The 21159-nt window shown below is 37.0% G+C and overlaps 1 protein-coding gene across 1 annotated transcript in view; it reads left to right on the forward strand.

The window, feature by feature from the left end:
- igsf9bb (immunoglobulin superfamily, member 9Bb) overlaps nucleotides 1–21159 on the forward strand; it is a 189410-nt gene that overhangs the window by 113270 nt on the left and 54981 nt on the right. Inside the window, exons 7-12 of the mRNA XM_056446481.1 lie at nucleotides 4922–5067; nucleotides 13219–13361; nucleotides 14834–14974; nucleotides 15057–15173; nucleotides 15264–15414; nucleotides 17713–17824. Of these exons, the coding sequence (XP_056302456.1) occupies nucleotides 4922–5067; nucleotides 13219–13361; nucleotides 14834–14974; nucleotides 15057–15173; nucleotides 15264–15414; nucleotides 17713–17824 (810 nt within the window). The remainder of the gene's footprint in view (nucleotides 1–4921; nucleotides 5068–13218; nucleotides 13362–14833; nucleotides 14975–15056; nucleotides 15174–15263; nucleotides 15415–17712; nucleotides 17825–21159) is intronic.

The raw sequence follows: 21159 nt of genomic DNA on the forward strand, positions 1-21159 counted from the left end.
ATTGAAGAAAACGGAGAAAAAAATCATTTTTGACTAACTGGTGTTTACATTTACAACATTTAATTGATTTATTTAATTTCGGATGGCCTTATTTTTAAATCTCAGCAATAAAACAAAGAAACAAAGGGTTACGCTAAAGTTGAAATGACAATATCTGTTAAAGACATAAATATAAGGCAAATATATATATATATATATATATATATATATATATATATATATATATATATATATATATATATATATATATATATATATATATATATATATATATATATATATATATATATATATATATATATATATATATATTTAGCAGTATGGTTTCTAATGGGGTTTCTCTCTTCATGATTACTATCGCATACAACTGTTCTGCATTAACACCCGGAACCATAAGCTAGCCAAATACAGGAAATAAGAATTTAATTGAGTTTTATCATGTAAACATTATGATAGATCTCAGGACGGCTTTGCTGAACCTTGCTGTGGAGGATTTCTGTCCTTCAGCAATGACTAATACTTGATGCTTGGTAGTCTGAAATGAGAGGAGACGACAGTCTGGAGCTGCACAAATATATTTGAACTTATAAATGGGGTTGCAAGCAGTTTGACTGTACTTACTGAGCTGCGTGCCACGTATATATGTATCTGGTCTAACAGAATGACAGCGGTTGGAGCAGATCAGTCAGCTGATCAAGCACTATGCCTACATGGCCTGACTGAACTATCACTGTGCTTGATAATAACCTCACACTAGGCCTCAGAAAACTTGTGTTTTTAATTCCAGAACACAACAGTTGCACTTAACATCCATATTCACACTTCTGGGATTACACATACAGTTGAAGTCCGAATTATTAGCCCCCCTGTTTATTTTATTCCCCAATTTCCTTGATCTGTTAAACATCATTTGGGAAATATTGAAAAGTAAATTCAAAGGGGGGCTAATAATTCTGACTTCAACTGTACATGTGAAAATATGTCAAAGTGTGATTGCTAAACATAGGAACTCATTAAAGAAACACCAACTGATTACAGTTGACTGTATTATTAGCATAGTGCTAAGGTAAACACATCATAGTGTAGTTTTCAAAATGAGCACACACTGTAAATAGTGTGTCCTCTGGGTTAACCTTGAAAAGGAAAGGGCACAAAGTAAATGACCACTACCATAAACGAGGAACGATAACTGTAGCCTGACCGTAGAGGCTCTTGGGTTCTCATGGCTGGCTCTTTTCCTTCTCTCCCCATGACAAGAATATCTAGTGACATGGTGCTTGTGTCATCATACGCTCCGCTAGCACTGATTATAAGCAGAGGCCCTGAGCCATTCAAGATGCCCTCATGCGTGGCCTGTACACTCTATAGAAAAGGGATAATATGCTTTTTTTTCTTTTTCAAAAAGAGGCTCTGTGCAACAGGACAGGTGGAAGAATAGAGGCCACAGTCATTTTGTCCACTGGAGCAATTTTCTTTTTTTTCTGATCTCGGCCTGGGACACTCCATCTGTTTGTGTTGAAAGAAATTATAATTCTTGAGGCATACATATTAGGAGGATAACACTATATATACAATTGAAATCAGAATTATTGGCCCTCCTGAATTATTACCCCTGTATATATTTTTCAGCACATGTCTAAACAAAATAGTTTTAATAACTCATTTCTAATACCTGATTTTTTAATCTTTCCCATGATGACAGTACATAATATTTTACTAAATATTTTCCAAGATACTATTATTCTGCTTAAAGTGTCATTTAAAGGCTTAACTATGTTCATTGTATAATGATGGTTTGTTCTGTAGACAATAAAATAAAAACATTGCATAAGGGGGCTAATAATATTGACTTTAAAGTGTTTTTTTTTTTTTTTTTGTAATTGAAAACTGCTTTCATTCTACTTGAAATAAAACAAAATAATGCCTCATTCACACTAGCAAGACTTTGTAGCTGCCTGTTGCTCTGGGGTGCATTTCTGAAAACCATCGTTAACCAACTAAGGTCGTAAGTTGTGTCATTACAAACATTTCCCAAATCAATCTTTCCAACGAACATTCGCAAACTGCATTGCAAACTTGCACTTGCAACTACACCTCTAGAGCTGTAAGTAGTAGTAGTAAAACTTTATTGTCCTTGACAGGATATTTGTTATGGGCATCGCCATATTGCTGCAAACATTCACTAAAAACAAGCAATAAAAACAATATGAAATACAACAGTTACAAAATGTATAATGCTAATTAAGATAGACTCTTATTAAATAAACCCACTGATACAGGTACAAAGGATTTCTTATAACGGTTTAACCTACACTTTGGGACTCTATATCTTCTACCAGAGGGAAGCAGTTCGTAATGTGGAAACAAAAAATGAGTTGGATTGCAATCCTTTCCACCTGATTGAGGACACAATTCTCATATAAAACTCGAGGAATATAAAAATATTCATTGTGCCCAAAAATGTTCCATGCTGTCTTTAAGAGATGCATCAATTTAGATTTACACTGAACAGATAGGTTGCCAAACCACACTGTGATACCATACCTGACAATGCTTTCAAGAACTGCTATGCAGGCTTTATAAAGGCTATGTAAGCATAGTTCCTGGTTGTGTTCTATTCCCAGTTATAACCCCCCCCCCCCCCCCCCCCCCCCCCCCCCCCATGCACTATACCTTTCAAACGTTCCAACATTTAAACTTGGAATGTCTTAATTTGCTTTTAAAGTATTTTTACAGTTCAGTTTTATTGATCTTTATGGACAATTGCGTTTCCTTCGCAGTGCACTTTGCAAACATTTATGCCATTTTGAATGCAGCCGTGGTTCATGACGAAAGCTGTAGGTAACCTATTATTCAAAGGCGGAATTTACGGTATGTCTTGAAAGCTTGTGAAAACAAAAATATATAGCATACGTTAATGGTTTTAATTTAAAGTAGGCTATTGATTAAGAAATGTATCAGTAGGCCTATATGGCAGGGGTCTGTTGGTTAGAACATGCAGTGGCTTGAATGTGTCAAAATTGTAAAAGTAGACTTAAAAAAATGTATATAACAATATCATACTTAATAATAATAATAATAATAATAATAATAATAATAATAATAATAATAATAATAATAATTATAATAACAATAATAATAACAATAATAATAATAATAATAATAACCATAATAATAATAATAATAATAATAATAATAATAATAATAATAATAATAGTAATAGTAATAATAATAATAATAATACCAACAACAACAATAATAATAATAATAATAATAATAATAATAATAATAATAATAATAATAATAATAATAATAATAATAATAATAATAATAATAGCTATAACAACAATAATAATAATGATAATAATAACAGTAACAATAAATTATTAATAATAATAATTATTATTATTATTAAATAGGATAATTTTTTTCTTAACAAATAGCCTACTGTAAATTACAACAATGAACTATTTATATGATTTATATATGAGATTATAATACGTGTTAGCCAAGTAATTTGCACAAAAAAGTATGGTATTTTTCTCTAAAGAAGTTGTTACTCCAGTTTAGAGCATCATTATTGACGTTTAACGTTATAACTAAAGTGGTTCAAATGATGGATTGGCGATAAAGCCGCTAGTTTTGGGACACTCGATACTACATCGTTCTTTTCCCAAATTATGCATCGTACTATGCTAGTTATGTCGTTGTTTGGGAAATGCACCCCTGGGTAGTGATCTGCGGGTCTGTGTAGGTCTACAGCATGGAGATTACAACCAGCCTCTGAGCGAGCTGAGAGAGGATCTCATGAGCTCTACTGGTGTTCCTATTGGTTGTCAAGAAAGTCGCTCTTCAATTACATAAAGTTGGAGGATTCTCAATTTTGTTGTGTCACTCAACATGCCCACCTGGTCAATGGTCGCTGTCACTCACGTAGACGGAGGTCGCCGGAAATCGGTTAATCTCCATTGAAATAAGCGTTTGTTTGTTGCATTGCTTCTACGAGTCACTCATAGTGTGAATGAGGTTTAAGACTTTCTCTAGAAGAAAAATATTATAGGAAATACTGTGAAAATTTCCTTGCTGTGTTACACATCATTTGGGAAATATTTGAAAACGAAAATATAAATGCTAATAATTTAGAATTCAATATCAAAAATAATGTACAGCAAAGTTCGGGGTTTGAAAGACTTTATTACGTGTTATAACCCAGCAGACACACAACATCATAAGACGATAATATTAGGTTAGATTTAGGTCACCAGCATCTAAGAACAATGTTATTTTGATGTCCAATAAAGACGTGAAATGACGTTAATATTTGGTCGATTTTAGGTTGTGTTGGAAAGTGACCAAAATCCAACGTTGAGCCAACATCTTAAACCAATGTCATATTGATGTCCAATACTGACATTTATTCGTCAGGTATTGCAACCAAAATCCAACGTCTGGTAGACGTCATATTGGTAACGTCCACACAACGTCAAGTTGTAAAAACATTAGACGGTGATATTTAGTTGTTTTTAGGTTGCGTTGGAATGTAACTAAAATGCAACGTCTCTGCGACATTCAACATTGACGTCAGCCTGACGTTGGGTTTTGACGTCAACACGGTTTTCATTACCAAACAAAATGCACAGTCCCACGATGTTGGAGTACAACGTCCATCAGACATCATGTTGATGTCCTGTGCCTGCTGGGAAGTCTCACCAATGATGCGTTTAGTTGATGAAATACGATAGGATGGAGAAATATTACAACTTAAAAACTTTTGGCAAACCAAACCAAGTAGAGATGTAACTGTGGGAATTATCGTCATTTATGCTACAGATGCTAATTCAACTCTTTCTTTCTTTCTTTCTTTCTTTCTTTCTTTCTTTCTTTTCTTCTTCTTTGTCAATCTGGCTTTCTCTCTGTGCAGTGATCTGAAGCGCAGAGTGAGTATTCTGATCGATGGTTCACTCATCATCTCCCAGGTGAAACCAGAGGATGCTGGGAAATACACCTGCAGTCCGAGTAACAGCCTCGGCCGCCCACCTTCAGCATCAGCGTACCTGACAGTGCATTGTGAGTCAGTCACTTCGCTTTTGTCTTTCATCTCGAAGCATTTCTCCTTCCCTGGTGCTTCTTAAAACGGTCTGTATTGTGCTGCGCAGATGCTGAAATAAACGTCAGTGTGTAGGCGAGAAACCGTCAGAGTATATCGATTTGGTATTTTTAGTTCTTGTCAATAAGTCCTGCTGATCATACGGTGGGAATCTGAGAATGAAACTGTAGGCAATTCTGTTTTGTTGAGTATGATGGTTGAGGTTTAGCATCATTTAATGCTTCTGAGATCAAGAGCATTTGATTTTTTTTTATAGGTAAATAAATGGTTAAATTAAAGATTATTAATCTTAATGTCATAATTTTCATTTGTTTATAAGTAAACAAACAAAAATAACTTTAGTTTAAATTAAATTAAATTAAATTAAATTAAATTAAATTAAATTAAATTAAATTAAATTAAATTAAATTAAATTAAATTAAATTTAAATTTAAATGAATATTTTATGAATAAACAAACATACAAAGACAATGGATATATTGTTAAATTAAATAATCAAATTATCAATTTACCATACATTTTTCTCATTTGTAATGAACTAATGTAATTTATTAAAGTAAATTAATTACACTGTCAAAAATGGCCGTGATTTCAACGGTAAAAAACTGTAAAAATGCTACAGTAAAAATCTGTAACCTGGTTAACGGTATGTTTCCTTAATATATACAGCAAATAACCGTAAATTGACTTTCCCAGAATTCCCTGCATGGCACATCACTTTTTATGCTTTTTGTTGACATTAATATGGATCTTTTTAGTTGTTTCCCCATCACTTATGTACATTACAGATTTATGTTACATCTAATGTTGATAAACAATGTTTATTTTATGACTTTAATTTTACCGTACTGGTGTTAAGTAGCTGTGTGAATGACACTGAGCACATTCTATATACTGATACACTTTTCTGCTTGTGGGAAAAGTTATTTGTGATGAGCTTTGCTTCATTAAGTAACTTTCTCATCATCACCTGCTTATGGCTGTGCTAACGTGTCTAACTGTGTAACAAAAGATGTGTAGATGTTGGTGATTCAAAAACAGACATATTACCTCTATAAATTAATGAAATATGGTAGTTTACTGTAAAAATTAGAAATTACTTTTACTGTCGGTACCGTATTTTTAACGGTAAGGTACTGGCAACCACAGCTGCTGTTTTTTTACCGTAAATTTTACAGATTTATTTTTTACAGTGTAATGCTTCAGATTAATTAATGAACATTTGTTATTTTGTAAGTAATAAATGGTTAAATAAAAGAATATTAATCGTAATGTCATAATTTTTATTTGTTCATAAGTAAACAAACAACAATTACTTTAGTTAGTTAGGTTTCATAAAATAAATAAATAAATAAGTAAAATAAAATAAAATGAAATAAAATGTACATTTAAATTAATATTTTATGAAGAAACATACAAAGACAATGGGTATATTGTTAAATTAAATAAGGAAATTTTTATATACCATAACATTTTCTAATTTGTAATGAATTAATGTTATTTATTAAAGTAAATTAATTAATTAAAAGTTAGAAGGCTATCAATGTGTGATAAATTATTGAAATCTTGTGTAAATAAATGAATAATAAAATGACTTATAAAATTCACAAATCAATAAACTAATAAATAAATAAATAAATGAATGAATGAAGTTTTAACAATATCAGGAATTTCTTTTATTTTCTGTTAACAAACTAATGAATAAATATTCTAGATTTAAATTATGTGTAAATAAATAATAAAAACATTTAATTTCCTCAGATATTCCTCAGCATACAGTAGGTAAAACAGTAACATAAAAACTACTGATTTTCTGTGCATTTAGTAAATAAATATTCGTTCATTCATTCATTTTCTTTTCGGCTTAGTCCTTTTATTAATCAGGAATCGCCACAGCGGAATGAACCGCCAACTTATTCAGCATATATTTTACACAGCGGATGCCCTTCCAGCTGCAACCTAATACTGGGAAACATCCATACACTCTTGCATTCACACACATACACTACAGACAATTTACATTAATTTATTTATTTATTATTCACAACTTATTCAATTTACCTATAACCCATACATCTCTTTGGATTGTGGGGGAAACCGGAGCACCCGGAGGAAACCCACACGAACACGGGAAAACATGCAAACGCCACACAGAAATGCCAATTGACCCAGCCGGGGCTCGAACCAGCAACCTTCTTGCTGTGAGGCAATCATGCTACCAACCATGCCACTGTAAATAAATAGGATGCCCTGTAAATGCCCTGTAAATAAATAAATATGCCTTTTAATAAATTCCATACAGTGACAACCTTTAACTGTAGCAGTTTCATTTCAAATGCAAAAGAAATTCCAAGTTGCCTTCTGTATTATATAACATCACACATGATGTAATAGAGCAGGAATTCTCCTTCATCCTCAATCTGTGACATTGGTCTCACTGGATTGAGCGTGAAAATAAACCAACACAAGGGCAGAGATTATGCCGTCTCATCACGAGCCAGATTTCACATCAAATCACATACAGTACACTGGATAGCAGCTTTTCCTTACAGGATAATCTTTTATAATTGATAAAAAAAAAAGGGTTACTTCAGTCTCCCGGCGAATTCTGTCTCAACACATAGACCACAAGCAATAGTTTGAACTGCTGCTGTTGGGCAGCCTGACGCTTTCTATTTGCAGCCGAGAGATTGGAATGGCCTTCTGTCCCCGGAGTCTGGAGCCGAATTGAAACGGTGACCTTGAGTCAGTAAGCTAGCAGATCACTCAGCCATGGCTCACTTTCTTCATGCTGATAGATTGATGCAAAGAATCCTGTTTTCTTTTTAGTAAATCAACCCTAAGCATGTTACATTTGCTGGTAATAGAGCGAGATCTGAGTGCTGCAAAAGTTGCTCCGGTAATAAATGCAATAGATATTTTGAATTCCCTTTTCTCGGAGGAAGCAGAGCAGTCTGTGTTGGACTCGGTCGAAGGGATTACATCATAGCAGAATTCCCAGACTGCAGGAAATTTCAGCTGTCTCTCTCTGAAAGCATCTCGTGTATTCTGGCTGTCTGTGTGTGTAGCGAGCAGAGGCGCAGAGAAAGACTATTTGACAGTAAGTGTGAAAAAGGGAGGTGGGGGCTTGGGGGGGGGGGGTGTAAAGGATGACATCATTGTGTGTGGAAACCCTCTTCTCTGCAGTGACGTCACCTGCAGACGCTTTGGCAGGCTGGTAGTGTGGGCGCATGGCGGCCCCGTTAGACGGCTGGAGGCATTGCAGGTCCCTCCTCTTCTTTTTTTTATTAGCAAAACAGTTACAACAAACTTGTATTTTGCTCTTTCGGTGTGTGTGTGTGTGTGTGTGTGTGTGTGTGTGTGTGTGTGTGTGTGTGCGTGTGTGTGTGTGTGTGTGTGTGTGTGTGTGTGTGTGTGTGGTGTGTGTGTGTGTGTGTGTGTGTGTGCGTGTGTGTGCGTGTGTGTTTGTGTGTGTGTGTGTGTGTGTGTGTGTGTGTGTGTGTGTGCGTGCGTGTGTGTGTGCGTGCGTGTGTGTGTGCGTGCGTGTGTGTGTGCGTGCGTGTGTGTGTGTGTGTTAACAAATTTTTGAAGAATTGAAAACCATCAACACACAACCTAAACAAGACTAGGATGTTGTAACCCAGGTGGTTCATTCCACTGTGGAGACCAGGGGCTGATTTAGTGATTTATGGACCCTGAACATTCCAGCCATGGGACCCAACAGTCCTAATATGCACCCTTTGTATTTTTATTTATTTACTTTTTTATATATCACTCAATCTTCTTTTCTAATTGGCAGTTCATTCCTCTGGGGCAACCACGGATAAATCAGCTAGTGTAAGAATAAACTAGTGACACGGTGGCTCAGTGGTTAGCACTGTCACCTCACAGCAAGATGGTCGCTAGTTTGAGTCCCAGCTGGGTCAGTTGGCATTCCTGTGTGAAGTTTGCACGTTCTCCCCATGTTGGCGTGGGTTTCCTCCTGGTGCTCCGGTTTCCCCCACAGTCCAAACACATGTGTTCTAGGTGAATTGAATAAGCTAACTTGATCGTAGTGTATGAGTGTACATGTAAGTGTGTATGGGGTGTTTTTTCACATTTCTGGGTTGCTGCTAAAAGGGCATCAACTGTGTAAATCATATGCAGGATAAGTTGGCGATTCATTCTGCTGTGGTGACCCCTGATGAATAAAGGAACTAAGCCAAAGGAAAATGAATGATTTTAAACTAAATCTTCATCGGAATTGTCTGCTGGACTGCTTCATTTGGAGTGGGGGACACCATTGCACGTATGTATTAAGTGCATTAAAATTTGAGTTGTTAGACCCTCACGATACAAAATATGATAGAATTAAAAACCTAAATAATTTTTAGGCATAATTTATACTTTTAGGTTTTTATTAGGGGCCCCCAAATTTCCTAAAGCCCTAAGTGGCCGGATGCTTACCTCACGTATTGGTTAAGTGCAACCCTGGTGGCGACCCCTGATAAATCAGCCAAAGGAAAACGAATGAATGAATGTTGTAACTCAACATTGGGTCAAATATGGACAAACCCAACCATTGAGTTAACAACTGGGCAACACTTTATTTTAAAGTACAATTCTGACCATTAATAAACCATTAACTTTGCTTTTTAGCTCAATAAACTCAATTTTTTTATATTAATAGTTATTATGGTAGTATAGCTTTAAGATTGTGGTTATAGAATAAGATCATACTGAATATGTACTTTTTAATTAATTACTAATAAGCAGCCAATATCTTAATAATAATGTAATGTGTGTATTTATATAGTGCATTTACCGTGCATGGTCATACACCCAAAGCGCTTAACAATCATGAGGGACGGTCTCTCCACTCCACCACCAGTGGGCAGCATCCACTTGGATGATGCAACGGGAGCCACAGGACAACAGCGCCAGTGCGCTCACCACACACCAGCTATTGGTGGAGTGGAAAGATAGTGATAGAGCCAATTTGGTGGATGGGGATGTTTGGAAGGCCATGATGGGTAAGGGACAATGGAGGGTATTTGGACAGGACACCGGGGTTACACTCCTACACTTTACGAGAAGTGCCATCCAGGTACTGATCAGACTCAGGCCTGCTTAGCTTCAGTGAGTAACCGGTCTTGGACTGCAGGGTGATATGGCTGTAATAATAGGCAGGTAATAAGCCACTAATAAATAGTGAGAACTGCCGATATACCATTGTGTTAAAGTGAAATTTAAAGGTGACATTGGATTACATTTAAATTTTTGTAGATTTTTTTGTGGTCAGTGTTGTGTCTGCCAGCTCTGTGGTTGTTAGAGTTGATTTATTTAGAGTTTATTTGTTGAGTGTATACTGTATATGTGTCATACAGTATGTTACCTGTTTGGATTTCCCGCCAGTTTACACGTAGCTAGTTAGTTCTGCACATGTGCCCACCTCTAAGCAAACTATAGACTTCAAACCCTCCTTGCACAGCTTTTTTTGTAAACAGACAGTATCAGTGAAAAACCATCCTATCAGTTAATCCCTAAATCTACACCTCTTTCTGGTGCACTCCTCCCATCATCCCGCCCCTCAGCTCGACTTGTTCTAAAAATAGACCTTGGCACATTGCTAAGCATTAAGATGGAGCAGTGGATTTCTTCAAAGTGTTGGTTTCGGAGCTCTCCGGCAGGCTGCAGTTGACTGGTGTCCTCACTAATGAGAGACAGTGGTTTATGAGTCACATGCAGCTGAATCTTTTTTACAACAGTATTGATATGCTTCACTTTACTGTGGGGTTATACACTATAAAGAAGATAAAACTTATCAGAAATTATTCTGTAGTTGATGTTGAACTAAATAAATTCCTGTGGAAGTGAAGAGAACCCTGTATTAATAGTGGATTTGTACATCTAATCGTAATAAAATTGGCAACAATTGTGCTGTAAATTACCTTATATACATTATTTAGTTTTTTTAAAAGTAATATATGTGGCTAAGGCAATTTCTTTCAACTTTATTGGGTAAAAAATGGTACAGAGATGTCCTTTAACCAATGAAATGCATTATTAAGAGTATTTTTATTCTTCTTTTTCTGTGATATTGCAAAATTGTGCTTGTGGATTATTGAAAGACTATAGTAAAGGTAGATTGGGTAGATTTTTTACGTCTTTTATATTCACCAAGGTGGAATTAGATTGATCAAAATACTGTTTAATGCTGAAATATGGAATTAATCCTCATAGACTCATTCTGAAAACCTAACCCGAGATACTTTTTGGAGATCGCGAATTATGTAGCCAGAAGTATGTATAAAATGAATAATTTAAAACAAATTATCAATCTGTGCTTTCGAAAACATTATTGATTGGGTTTAGAGAAGGAGCAGGGCAGTCGAGCAGTCAGTAAGTCCGTCAGTCATTCAGTCAGTCAAACAGTCAGTCGACATCGGCCTCTGGTGGATTTATATGAGAGCAGCAGGCACGAATGGCACTTGCGAGAGAAATTTGAGATCTCAAAAAGCATGAACAGCGGCCTCTGGTATATTAGCAAAAACAAAAGCTGCAAAAAAATTTAGCTGCTTGAACGTATTTCACAATCTCCAGAAATGTATATCGGTACGTTTTCAGAATGAACCTGGGGTGAAATTAATACACTTTATGATTAATAACCTTATATAACTGCTTTATATTTCAGTTTATTTTGAAATTTTTTGTTTGTTCATTTAGTTTTCAGTGTTACATGATCTTTCAAAAATCCAGTTCTGATCAGGTTTTTCAGATGGATCTTAACCTGGACACTCTGGTTGCTTAAATCTGAGTTCATATTATATTTTATCTCACTGATAATGCGATTACAATGATAAAAACAGTGACAGGAGGTTATTCTTATATACCCATACTTATCAAACACCAGAACCATCATTATCTATACCATTTGTGGTGTAGTATTTCTTTGTTACACAAGAAGTTCTCTGCACCATGACTTGACAGGGTGCTCATGTATCCCCGCCGGTCGTACACCACCCAACCCGCTCCGAGCTGGGATCGAACCAGCACCCTTCCGCATGGGAGTCGGTTGCTCTAATAAGGAGGCTAAAGACCATGGCCTCTATTGTTCGTCGCTAGAGAACCTTTAGGGGGCAGAGGAGTGAGGTTTACCTGCACAGCACCTCAATAGCTGGCCTCTGCTACACTCACCCCCCTAAATCTCACTTCAATCCGGGTCATGGCACCAATGTAACCCGCCGGTCCTACACCTCCCAACCTGCTCCGAGATGGGATCAAATCTGCGAACTTCCACATGGGAGTCGGTTGCTCTAACAAGGAGGCTAAAAACCATGGTCTCTAGCGTCTGTCTGAGGTTTACCTGCACAGCACCTCACTAGCTGGCCTCTGCCATACTTGGAGAGTGGATGATGCAAAAAAAAATTCTGAATGGTTTTCAGAAGTCTCGTTTTAAAGTTGGCTACTCCTACAGTTCATCATGATCAAAACCACTCATGCATATCGGCCGGTTATGTCTGGATACACAAATCTGATTCATCACTTGCAATCAATAGTGTTGACATTCTGCCTGAAAAGATCTGATTTAAGATTTGCCTGCAGTCTGAACAACACAAGATAACCCATTACAAACACTAAACATTCCCTGTTTAGTCATCTAGAGCAAAAATCTGTCTCTAGATAAGGTTTGCCTCTCAAACACTCTGGCTGCTTGATAAGGTTTGCTCTCAGACCTTATCTAGTGATAGATTTGGGCTCTTTGTTGTGGTTCTCTGAATTAAAAAACAGCCCTCAACAGCGTATGAATGTCTATTTAACTCTCTATGTTCTTTAGAAAATATTACGATTTTCTGTGTTTAATTTTTTTTAGTTATTGCACATTTTCTCATTGTATCCCAAGGCTCTTACTGTGATGAGTAATAATCTCAGGCTAGCTTAGCCCTTTTCATTTCAGCCACATTCTTAGTTATTAGGATATTTTTCCAAGAATACCTGACTCATTCAGAAGATTTGTGCTAAATATTTCAGAGTACGTTCCTTCTATTAATTTTCAGACAGTTTAACAGTGCACAAAACTCAACATGTGTAATTAGCTGTATTTAGGCTTCTCATCTTTCTTTATCCCATAGACCCTGCCCGTGTGATAAACATGCCACCCGTTATTTACGTGGCCATTGGACTGCCGGGGTACATCCGCTGCCCGGTGGATGCCAACCCGCCTGTCACTTCAGTGAAGTGGAAAAAAGACGGCCTGCCTCTGCGGATAGAGAAGGTGAGTCCAGCTGGACAATGATCTCAGTGTTTTCACGGCTACTGTCACATGAGCTTCAGTGATCTCTCACAGCTGCAGGAGATGGGTTTCATTCACAGCTTACATTGATCTCATGGTCTCACACTGACAAAGATCACTAGCTCTTCTTCAGCTATAGAGACAAACAGAGAATAACTCCAGCTCTGTTCCTCGTCAATGCAATTGACTTTGAAGAATACCGAGTAGCTGGAAATGGGTAGACTTATCATGTTACATTCAGAGTGCACTGAGTGCAGATTCAGTCCATTTACTTCACTAGTTCAGTAGGCGGACTGCTTGTCAGTGGTGAAGAAGCCATGTGGATTTTGGAAATACTGTAAAAGTGTAATATGTCTGCTCTCTGACATTTTGGGAAATGTTTTAAAAGGGGTCTATTTAAGAAATATACTGAATGCTCTTCAAAATACTGCAACGCCATTTACATAGTATTCCTAATTCCAAATTACTTTACACTTATATAGACCTTTGTCTGACTCTGGCTTGAATTTTTATTTTTATAGGACTTTATTTTTGTCAAAACTCAAGCAAACCTAGAAAAACAGTACCAAATTTACTATTATTTCTATGTTTGTTCGAGTGTTGATCTGTGTCGGCTATTGCTGTTAACCAAATTGCCCCTCGGGGACAATAAGACATTCCAATCCAATCCAGTCATAATCTGGGAGGTTTTCTGGTTGGTTATGATTAACACCCATTTACTGTACACAAACTTTCAGCAAAAACTGGATTAAACCATCATCACTAGCCTGTGTACACAATCCAATATGATTTACCATAAATCTTGATTTTTTTTTAATCAGGTCACTCATAATTTAGAAGCCATGAACTAATTTCTATCCTTTTCTTTCTTTTCTTTGAAACACACCATTTTTATAGTGTGCAGCATTCAAGAACTAAACACCCTCTACTACGATCAGGTAGCTTTGTTACAAATTAAAATAATATATGGACGCGGTTGTATGCTAAAAACAGTGTGAATCATTTTGGTTGAACCACAGAATCAACAATATGCAGCAAAGCAATAGTGTCTCATACTGTAGTAAAACATGCAACTCACACTTGTGTTGAAACATTACTGTTGTGTTTAGTTTAGTCGACACTGCATCATCTGATTTTTTTCAGGCACAATGTAATAAAATTCAATAAACCCATCATAATCTGTGATTATCTCTCCAGTGGATGCAGCACAACATAACATGGTTGTGTTAAATTTACATACACTATTAGGATCAAAATAAAGTTAATACAAAGATTTACTGGTGTAGTTATGTAAAAGTAGGCATGAATCTGTGGCTGAAGTGATGTAGAAGTAGGCATCGATCTTCATTGATCTTCATTTTTCTTCAGGTCATGCGTTTCCTCAAGCTCATGACTTTGGTGTTTGGTGTTCTTATTGTGTGCACTGAGGGTAATGGGACGTCTCTATGTTGCAGTACCCTGGTTGGAGCCAAATGGAAGATGGGAGCATTCGAGTGTCTGAGGTGACAGAGGACTCTCTCGGCACCTACACCTGCGTGCCTTACAATAGCCTCGGTACCATGGGGCCGTCCCCTCCCGCCCCCCTGGTGCTAAAGGTAAGGTTAAACCTTGTGGCTGCACCATTACTTATCGTATCATCCATTTGTGTCAATTTAATGTGTGGTTGGTGATGGATAGGATCCACCCAAATTTTTGGTGGTTCCTGGAGGGGAGTACAGGCAGGAGGCTGGTCGAGAGCTAGTCATCCCCTGTGAGGCAGAAGGAGACCCATTCCCCAACATTACATGGAGAAAGGTAATCCATGTCCTTCAAGGATCTTTAAGAAGTCTTTCCCAAGCCAAATGAACAGCTTGCCAGAATTGTTTTTATTTTCTATTGGAGAAGGTAGGGAAGCCCAGCAGAAGCAAGCACAACGTCCTACCGAGAGGCAGCTTACAGTTCAAATCTCTCAGCAAGGAGGACCACGGGGAGTGGGAGTGTGTCGCCTCCAATGTCGCCACGAGCATCACTGCCAGCACGCACCTCCTAGTAATCGGTAGGAGGCGTGAAAACAAATGGTGTAAAACCCAGTGACGCACAAACACAACTTTTTTTTCAACATTTTTTATTGTACATCAGATTGTTGAGGGTGTTTTTTTTTTTTTTTAAATGCATACATGTTTTGTTGTTTCAATTTTGCAAGGTCATGAAACACCTGACTCACCATTTTTTTATTTGTTCAGTTGATCAATGTTATTTATTTAGCTTTGCTTACATTCATTATATTAGCAGTTCATCACTTGGGTAATCTGTAAAAGTCATGCATCCAGTCTGAGCGCATTGTATGTAGTAAACCTGGTGTATTTTCCAAAAAGTGTGGTATCTGTCTGTTCTGTATCTAAGCCATTGTAGCTGGTTTTGTGACATATTGAGGGGCATATTCCATTATTTTCCTTGTTTTCTGCCAACAGTCATCTTTGAGGTAAATTCTAGAAAGTAAGAAAGCTGAGTATTTTTAGAAGAGCGCCTGCATTTTTAGCTGTGCAAAAAATCTTCGGCGGACACGCACCTTTACTGAGATAGTAGCCGGCAAGTTTATCTAGTAACCCACATGTATATTAATATAGTTTTTTCTAGGACAGTGGTCCCCAACCTTTTTATCACCACGGACCAGTCAACACTTGACAATTTTACGACATACCAGGTTGGGGGGTGTTGGTGCGGTGGTTCGTACTTTGCTAGAAAACCAGCAGAGTATGACAAGCTGACAAAGGATTGCTGTCACTCTAGTACAAGTTTATGGAGACAATTACAAAGCACTGCAGTGTTTGGGTGTTCTGTGTTTGTCTGAGATAATTAGTCTACAGAAATGTGTATATTCCATACAAGCTGAATGGTCAGGTCTTGGGTTAGTGAGCTCGCGGCATTCATTCATCTAGTTGCGCCTGGAAGGCGCGAGGGCATCACGTTGCTTGCACACACAAGCCACGCACCTCCATTGAAAATAACGAACTTGCGCAATTTGCAATCTCCAACAGTTGATCTTCTTGCACAGACATGTTAGATTTACCTGATTTGTTGACAAATGGGTTGCAGATCTATTCCTTCGCAGTTCGCGGGTCATTCACTGGACCTTTTCCCTTTAGCAAAGAGACTTTCCAAAGATGTCTGTTCCTTACTCATTTTGCCGCTTGTGGGTTAAATTTGGGCACTCAAGTTACCGAGATGTAATCGAGAGAATATGGACATTTTTCAGAATTAAAGATTTTTCAAAATAAAAGATTGTTCAGACTCAGATAATAAATAAAATGGAAATAATTAATTATGGGTCCTGCAGCCAGGTGGTTGAGGACCACTGTTCTAGGACACTGATGTTAATATATACTTATTTTTTGCAAAGATATACTAGCTATATCTATTTACTTCCTGCAGTGCTTTCAAGTACAGTATACTCACATGCAGACTTCCCAGCAAACAATTTTGTGTTTAATAGACATCTAAATGTAGAAAGCTTGGCTAAAACAAGGCTAAACTTGGGCTGTCAGTGAAAATCTAATAGACATCTAAGAATAGCCCAAAACAATTAGTCGTCAAATAGACAGATTAGACAGACTTCATATGTGTAGTCATTCATTTCTGTTTATTTGATGACTGGTCTAGTTTTGGCCTATTCTTAGATGTTTAGACGTCTATAAACATCTTTTAAAAACAAAAAATGCTTGCTGGGTTGCATTTCAAAAATTCCATAGGGAGTTCCACAAATGCTAATTTGTTGTCATGGTCTTTTTTATTAGCAGCCTATGTAGCTCTTTAACAGCACTGCCAGTGCAGTTCTTGTATTACAGCCTGCTGTTTTGGCATGTCCACTGTGCTTTTGGCCACTGTTTGGATTTGTGTGACTGAACTGAAGCTGTCAGTTAAAGAAACTTTGTTGACAGTCTCTGATAAACAGCCAAGTAGCTGCCATTAGGCTAACATGCAGGTTTTCAATTTGAAAACTATTCAGTAAGTTCCTATCAAAAGCTCTCCTTACAAAAGTCAGACACTTGGGTCTCTGAGGGATGGTATAAGCTGTGCGCGGACTCATAGAAAGGTTTCAGTGTCTTAGTATAGAAGGATTTTACTCAAAGCGTCCCCTCAGGCTAGTGGTTAGCTTTTGAATAAGAGATAAAGGATAAATGATGCACACTGTGTCTGTTTGTTTGGACAAATGCAAGTGTTTGTTTGAGACAAGTGAGCTAATCGGTGTGACCGAGGGATTTCTACAGAAATAAAATATGTGTATCTTCACTTTAGCTTTTGTATGCAAGTGTATATGTACCTTGATTGTGACACATTATGTCCTCCTTCACAGGCACAAGCCCACACGCCCCCGCCAAAGTCCACGTTACGGTCTCGACGACCTCGGCCAATGTCTCGTGGGATTCCAGTTATGATGGCGGCTTTGAGCAGACATTCTCAGTCTGGTACGGCCATGTGTGAGTCATCCCAGCATGCTTTGCTTTCTGCTTCTCTTCCTAACTGTTGACCTGAGCTCTGCTGCTGCTGTGAGGCTGCTACATTTGGGGGCTCGTCCGGGATGGGGTGAAACCTTTCCCCCTAGGAGTGCAATGAACAGCAGGGCTCTGCAATCATAAAATGCACTTTTAATACTAATAGGAAAATGTTAATTATGGCTAGAATGCCATATTCAGGACTCTTTTTATTGCATAGCGCAAGTAACTTTGAAGTAACTTTATCCTGAAAAAGACTTGTAATCATTCCTATGCTAGTCCTCTTTCATTTATCAGGTTTTATTTTCAGTGGGTATTTAGCTAGCATGCTAATCTGCTTCATAGAGCCAGAATTGGAATGGAATGATCAGGCAGTAAAATCCCTCTACGGGGTTGTATTGAGTCGGGCTGCATGCAAAGTACCTTATTAACAAGACAAGACAATTTCAGTGTTGTGTGCTGTTGGACTGGTTTTTAAACACTTCAGCACACTAAAAATAATGTTCATGGGATTTAGAAGGAACAGTCTGCCACTGAGCCTGCCGTGCCAATAGTTGTAGCATTGCTCTAGAACCCACATTAGTCTTTTATATAGTTTATAGGTAGCTGTATATTTGTACAACCTCTTTCATAGAAAGAAATATAGAACACTTTATCTAGAAATGAAAGTTCTGTCATCATTTATTCACTGTAATGTTGTTGCAAATCTGTAAAACCTTCTTTCTTCTTTTTAGCACATAAGGTGCCGATCACACTGAACGTGCATTTTGCCTTGAGAGATGCCTTTTTTGAATGATTTACAAGACTTAACGACTTGCGTTTTAACTGCCTGCTGCACCTCACCTTTTTGCTTTTGTATGCTCACAGTTGAAAAAAGGTCAACTCTGAGCGGAAAAAGCATGTTACGTCAATCTCATTGTTTTCATTCTCCAATCAAATGAAAGCAGAGACGGGGTTTACATTAAGGTGACAACAGTGTTTGTGTTGTCAAGACAACTACGGAGACTTTTAAAGATTGAGGGGAGACTTGTGGTCGCTGATTCAAGTTATCCAGAGCTGTATAGTGCTAAATATCACTATATTATTAAATATTACAATTATAACAATATCAATAGCAGCACTCACGCACAATACGCAGATGATTTAGTCGATGCCTAGTGCCAAAAAAGCGAACCGCAATTATTTTTTTCTTGTCAACAAAAAAGGCAGTGTGGTGCGCCACACGTTTGTAGAATGTAAAAGCACATTCGGTGTGATTGGCCCCTAAGAAGAGTTTTTCATTTTGTCTTTTTTACCAATATGGTGGAACAACCCATCACTCTTCCAAAAAAAAGCCTAACTGCTATTGCCTGAGAGCCGTGTTTTCAGTATGGACTCTTATTTGACTCCTTTTTAATGATATGATTAATGATTTTCTCCTCCTTCACTGTGACTGGGCTAAAACAACAGATGCCTGCATTAATGAGTGTTTATATAAGAGTGTAAAAAGGTATCCGCAGCTCTGTGTTAAATACATACAAATACATTCTTATTGATCATAACTTGTGGAGAAGAATGTTCAGGCACTGGACAAGGATGCGTATTTTTTTAATATACACCGGAGCTAAACAAAAAAAGAACTCAGCATGAAATAGGCAAGAAAGCAGCACTACCATTTAAAAAAACTGAAAAATAGTCTTAATTGAGTAGACATCTAAATGATGACAGAAATTTCATTTTTAGGTGAACTTTTCATTTGAAGGAATGACATGAAGACAATATTTTTCAATATGATTGAATGACACTAAAAATATTGAATTTGTACTAAGTTAAATCTATATCTTTGTTTCTACCAGTACGGAGATCTGGAAGAGACGTTATGGTGGGGGAAAAGTTGGGTGAAAGAAAAAAAACTTGAAAGGAAAAAATGGATGGGGGAAAAAACCTGAGTGGTTTTTGCGTTCCTTCGCAAACCTGTTGTTCGACATACACTTCCTGTTCACTTCATACATGTCAAACATCCTGTTTTTACCAGGATTTTCCCATATTTTACCATTCTTTCCTGCTATCATCCTATCATTAAGTATTTTCCCATATTTCTCCCATATTTTTAATCTTGAAAGCACGTTGAATGTCTTTCCATTAAAGCTGTGCGTCGATTGTCCCCCTTCATATACAGTACAGCCTCTGAATCAGTGAATGCATGTATAAGCGCTGACTCACGGATGCACTCTGTATGATAAACTGATCCTAGATCAGCTTTTATACACAGCTTTTGTACACACCTCTGTTTTCAAACAAAACAAAACGAGAGAATAATTTGCTGCTCTTCACTTGTTTGATAACAGAGGTGTCACTTTAAGAATGCACAGATCCATAATGAAAGCACTCGATTACTTTAGTAGCTGTTTGTGCTCATTTAAGAGAAAGTTAGTTGTGTTTACAACACGCGGGATGGACATGTTTACATATTATTACGTTTTCAATCCCAAAGTGTCCTGCACTTTAACTCTTTTTTAAATGGTGTGTACAGAAGCTGATCTGGGATCAGTTTATCATACAGAGCATGTCCATCAGTCAGCACTTATACATGCATTCACTGATTTAGAGGTTGCATATAAAGGGCGACAATTGACGCACAGTTTTAATGGAAAGAAAGTGAATGCAGACATTTTTATATTATTTCATCCTGCTTTCAAGATTAAAAACATGGGAGAAATATACTTAATGATAGGATGATAGCTGGATAGAATGGTAAAATACAGGAGAATCCTAGCAAAAACTAGAGGGTTGATGTGTATGAAGTGAACAAGAAGTGTTTGTGGAACAACAGTTTTGGGAGGGAGCACATCTTTGCAAGATTTTGCTATCACTCAGTTTTTTTCTTCCACCCATTTTTTTCCCCACCATCACGTCCCCTCCGGGTCTCTGTACTACTTGCTATTCCAAAACTTCCAGTAAAATAATCAGATTTTTAACCAGTCAAGTTAAATATAATAAAAAATAATTACATTTGATAATAAACATAAACAATAAAAATAAAACAAAATTCTGCATGCTATTTTTGTTTATGATTAAGTCATTTTGACAAAATTTTTATTAATTGCAGGAAGTAACACTTCTAATAAACCTAAATAATAACAAAATATTGAATTAGGCTTTTAAGTAATGTTATTTACGTCAAGTATACATTTTGAGTATTAATAGTGATGCTAGTTAATGCACTACATCTTATTGGAATCAGTTTAAATATAGAGTATTAATTAAACCTAGGCAAATTCTAAACTAAGATACAGTATGTGATGCACAGAAATGTATTACTTATAGAA

The sequence above is a fragment of the Danio aesculapii genome, chromosome 21 (assembly GCF_903798145.1).
Source record: "Danio aesculapii chromosome 21, fDanAes4.1, whole genome shotgun sequence".
Taxonomy (NCBI): Eukaryota; Metazoa; Chordata; class Actinopteri; order Cypriniformes; family Danionidae; genus Danio; species Danio aesculapii.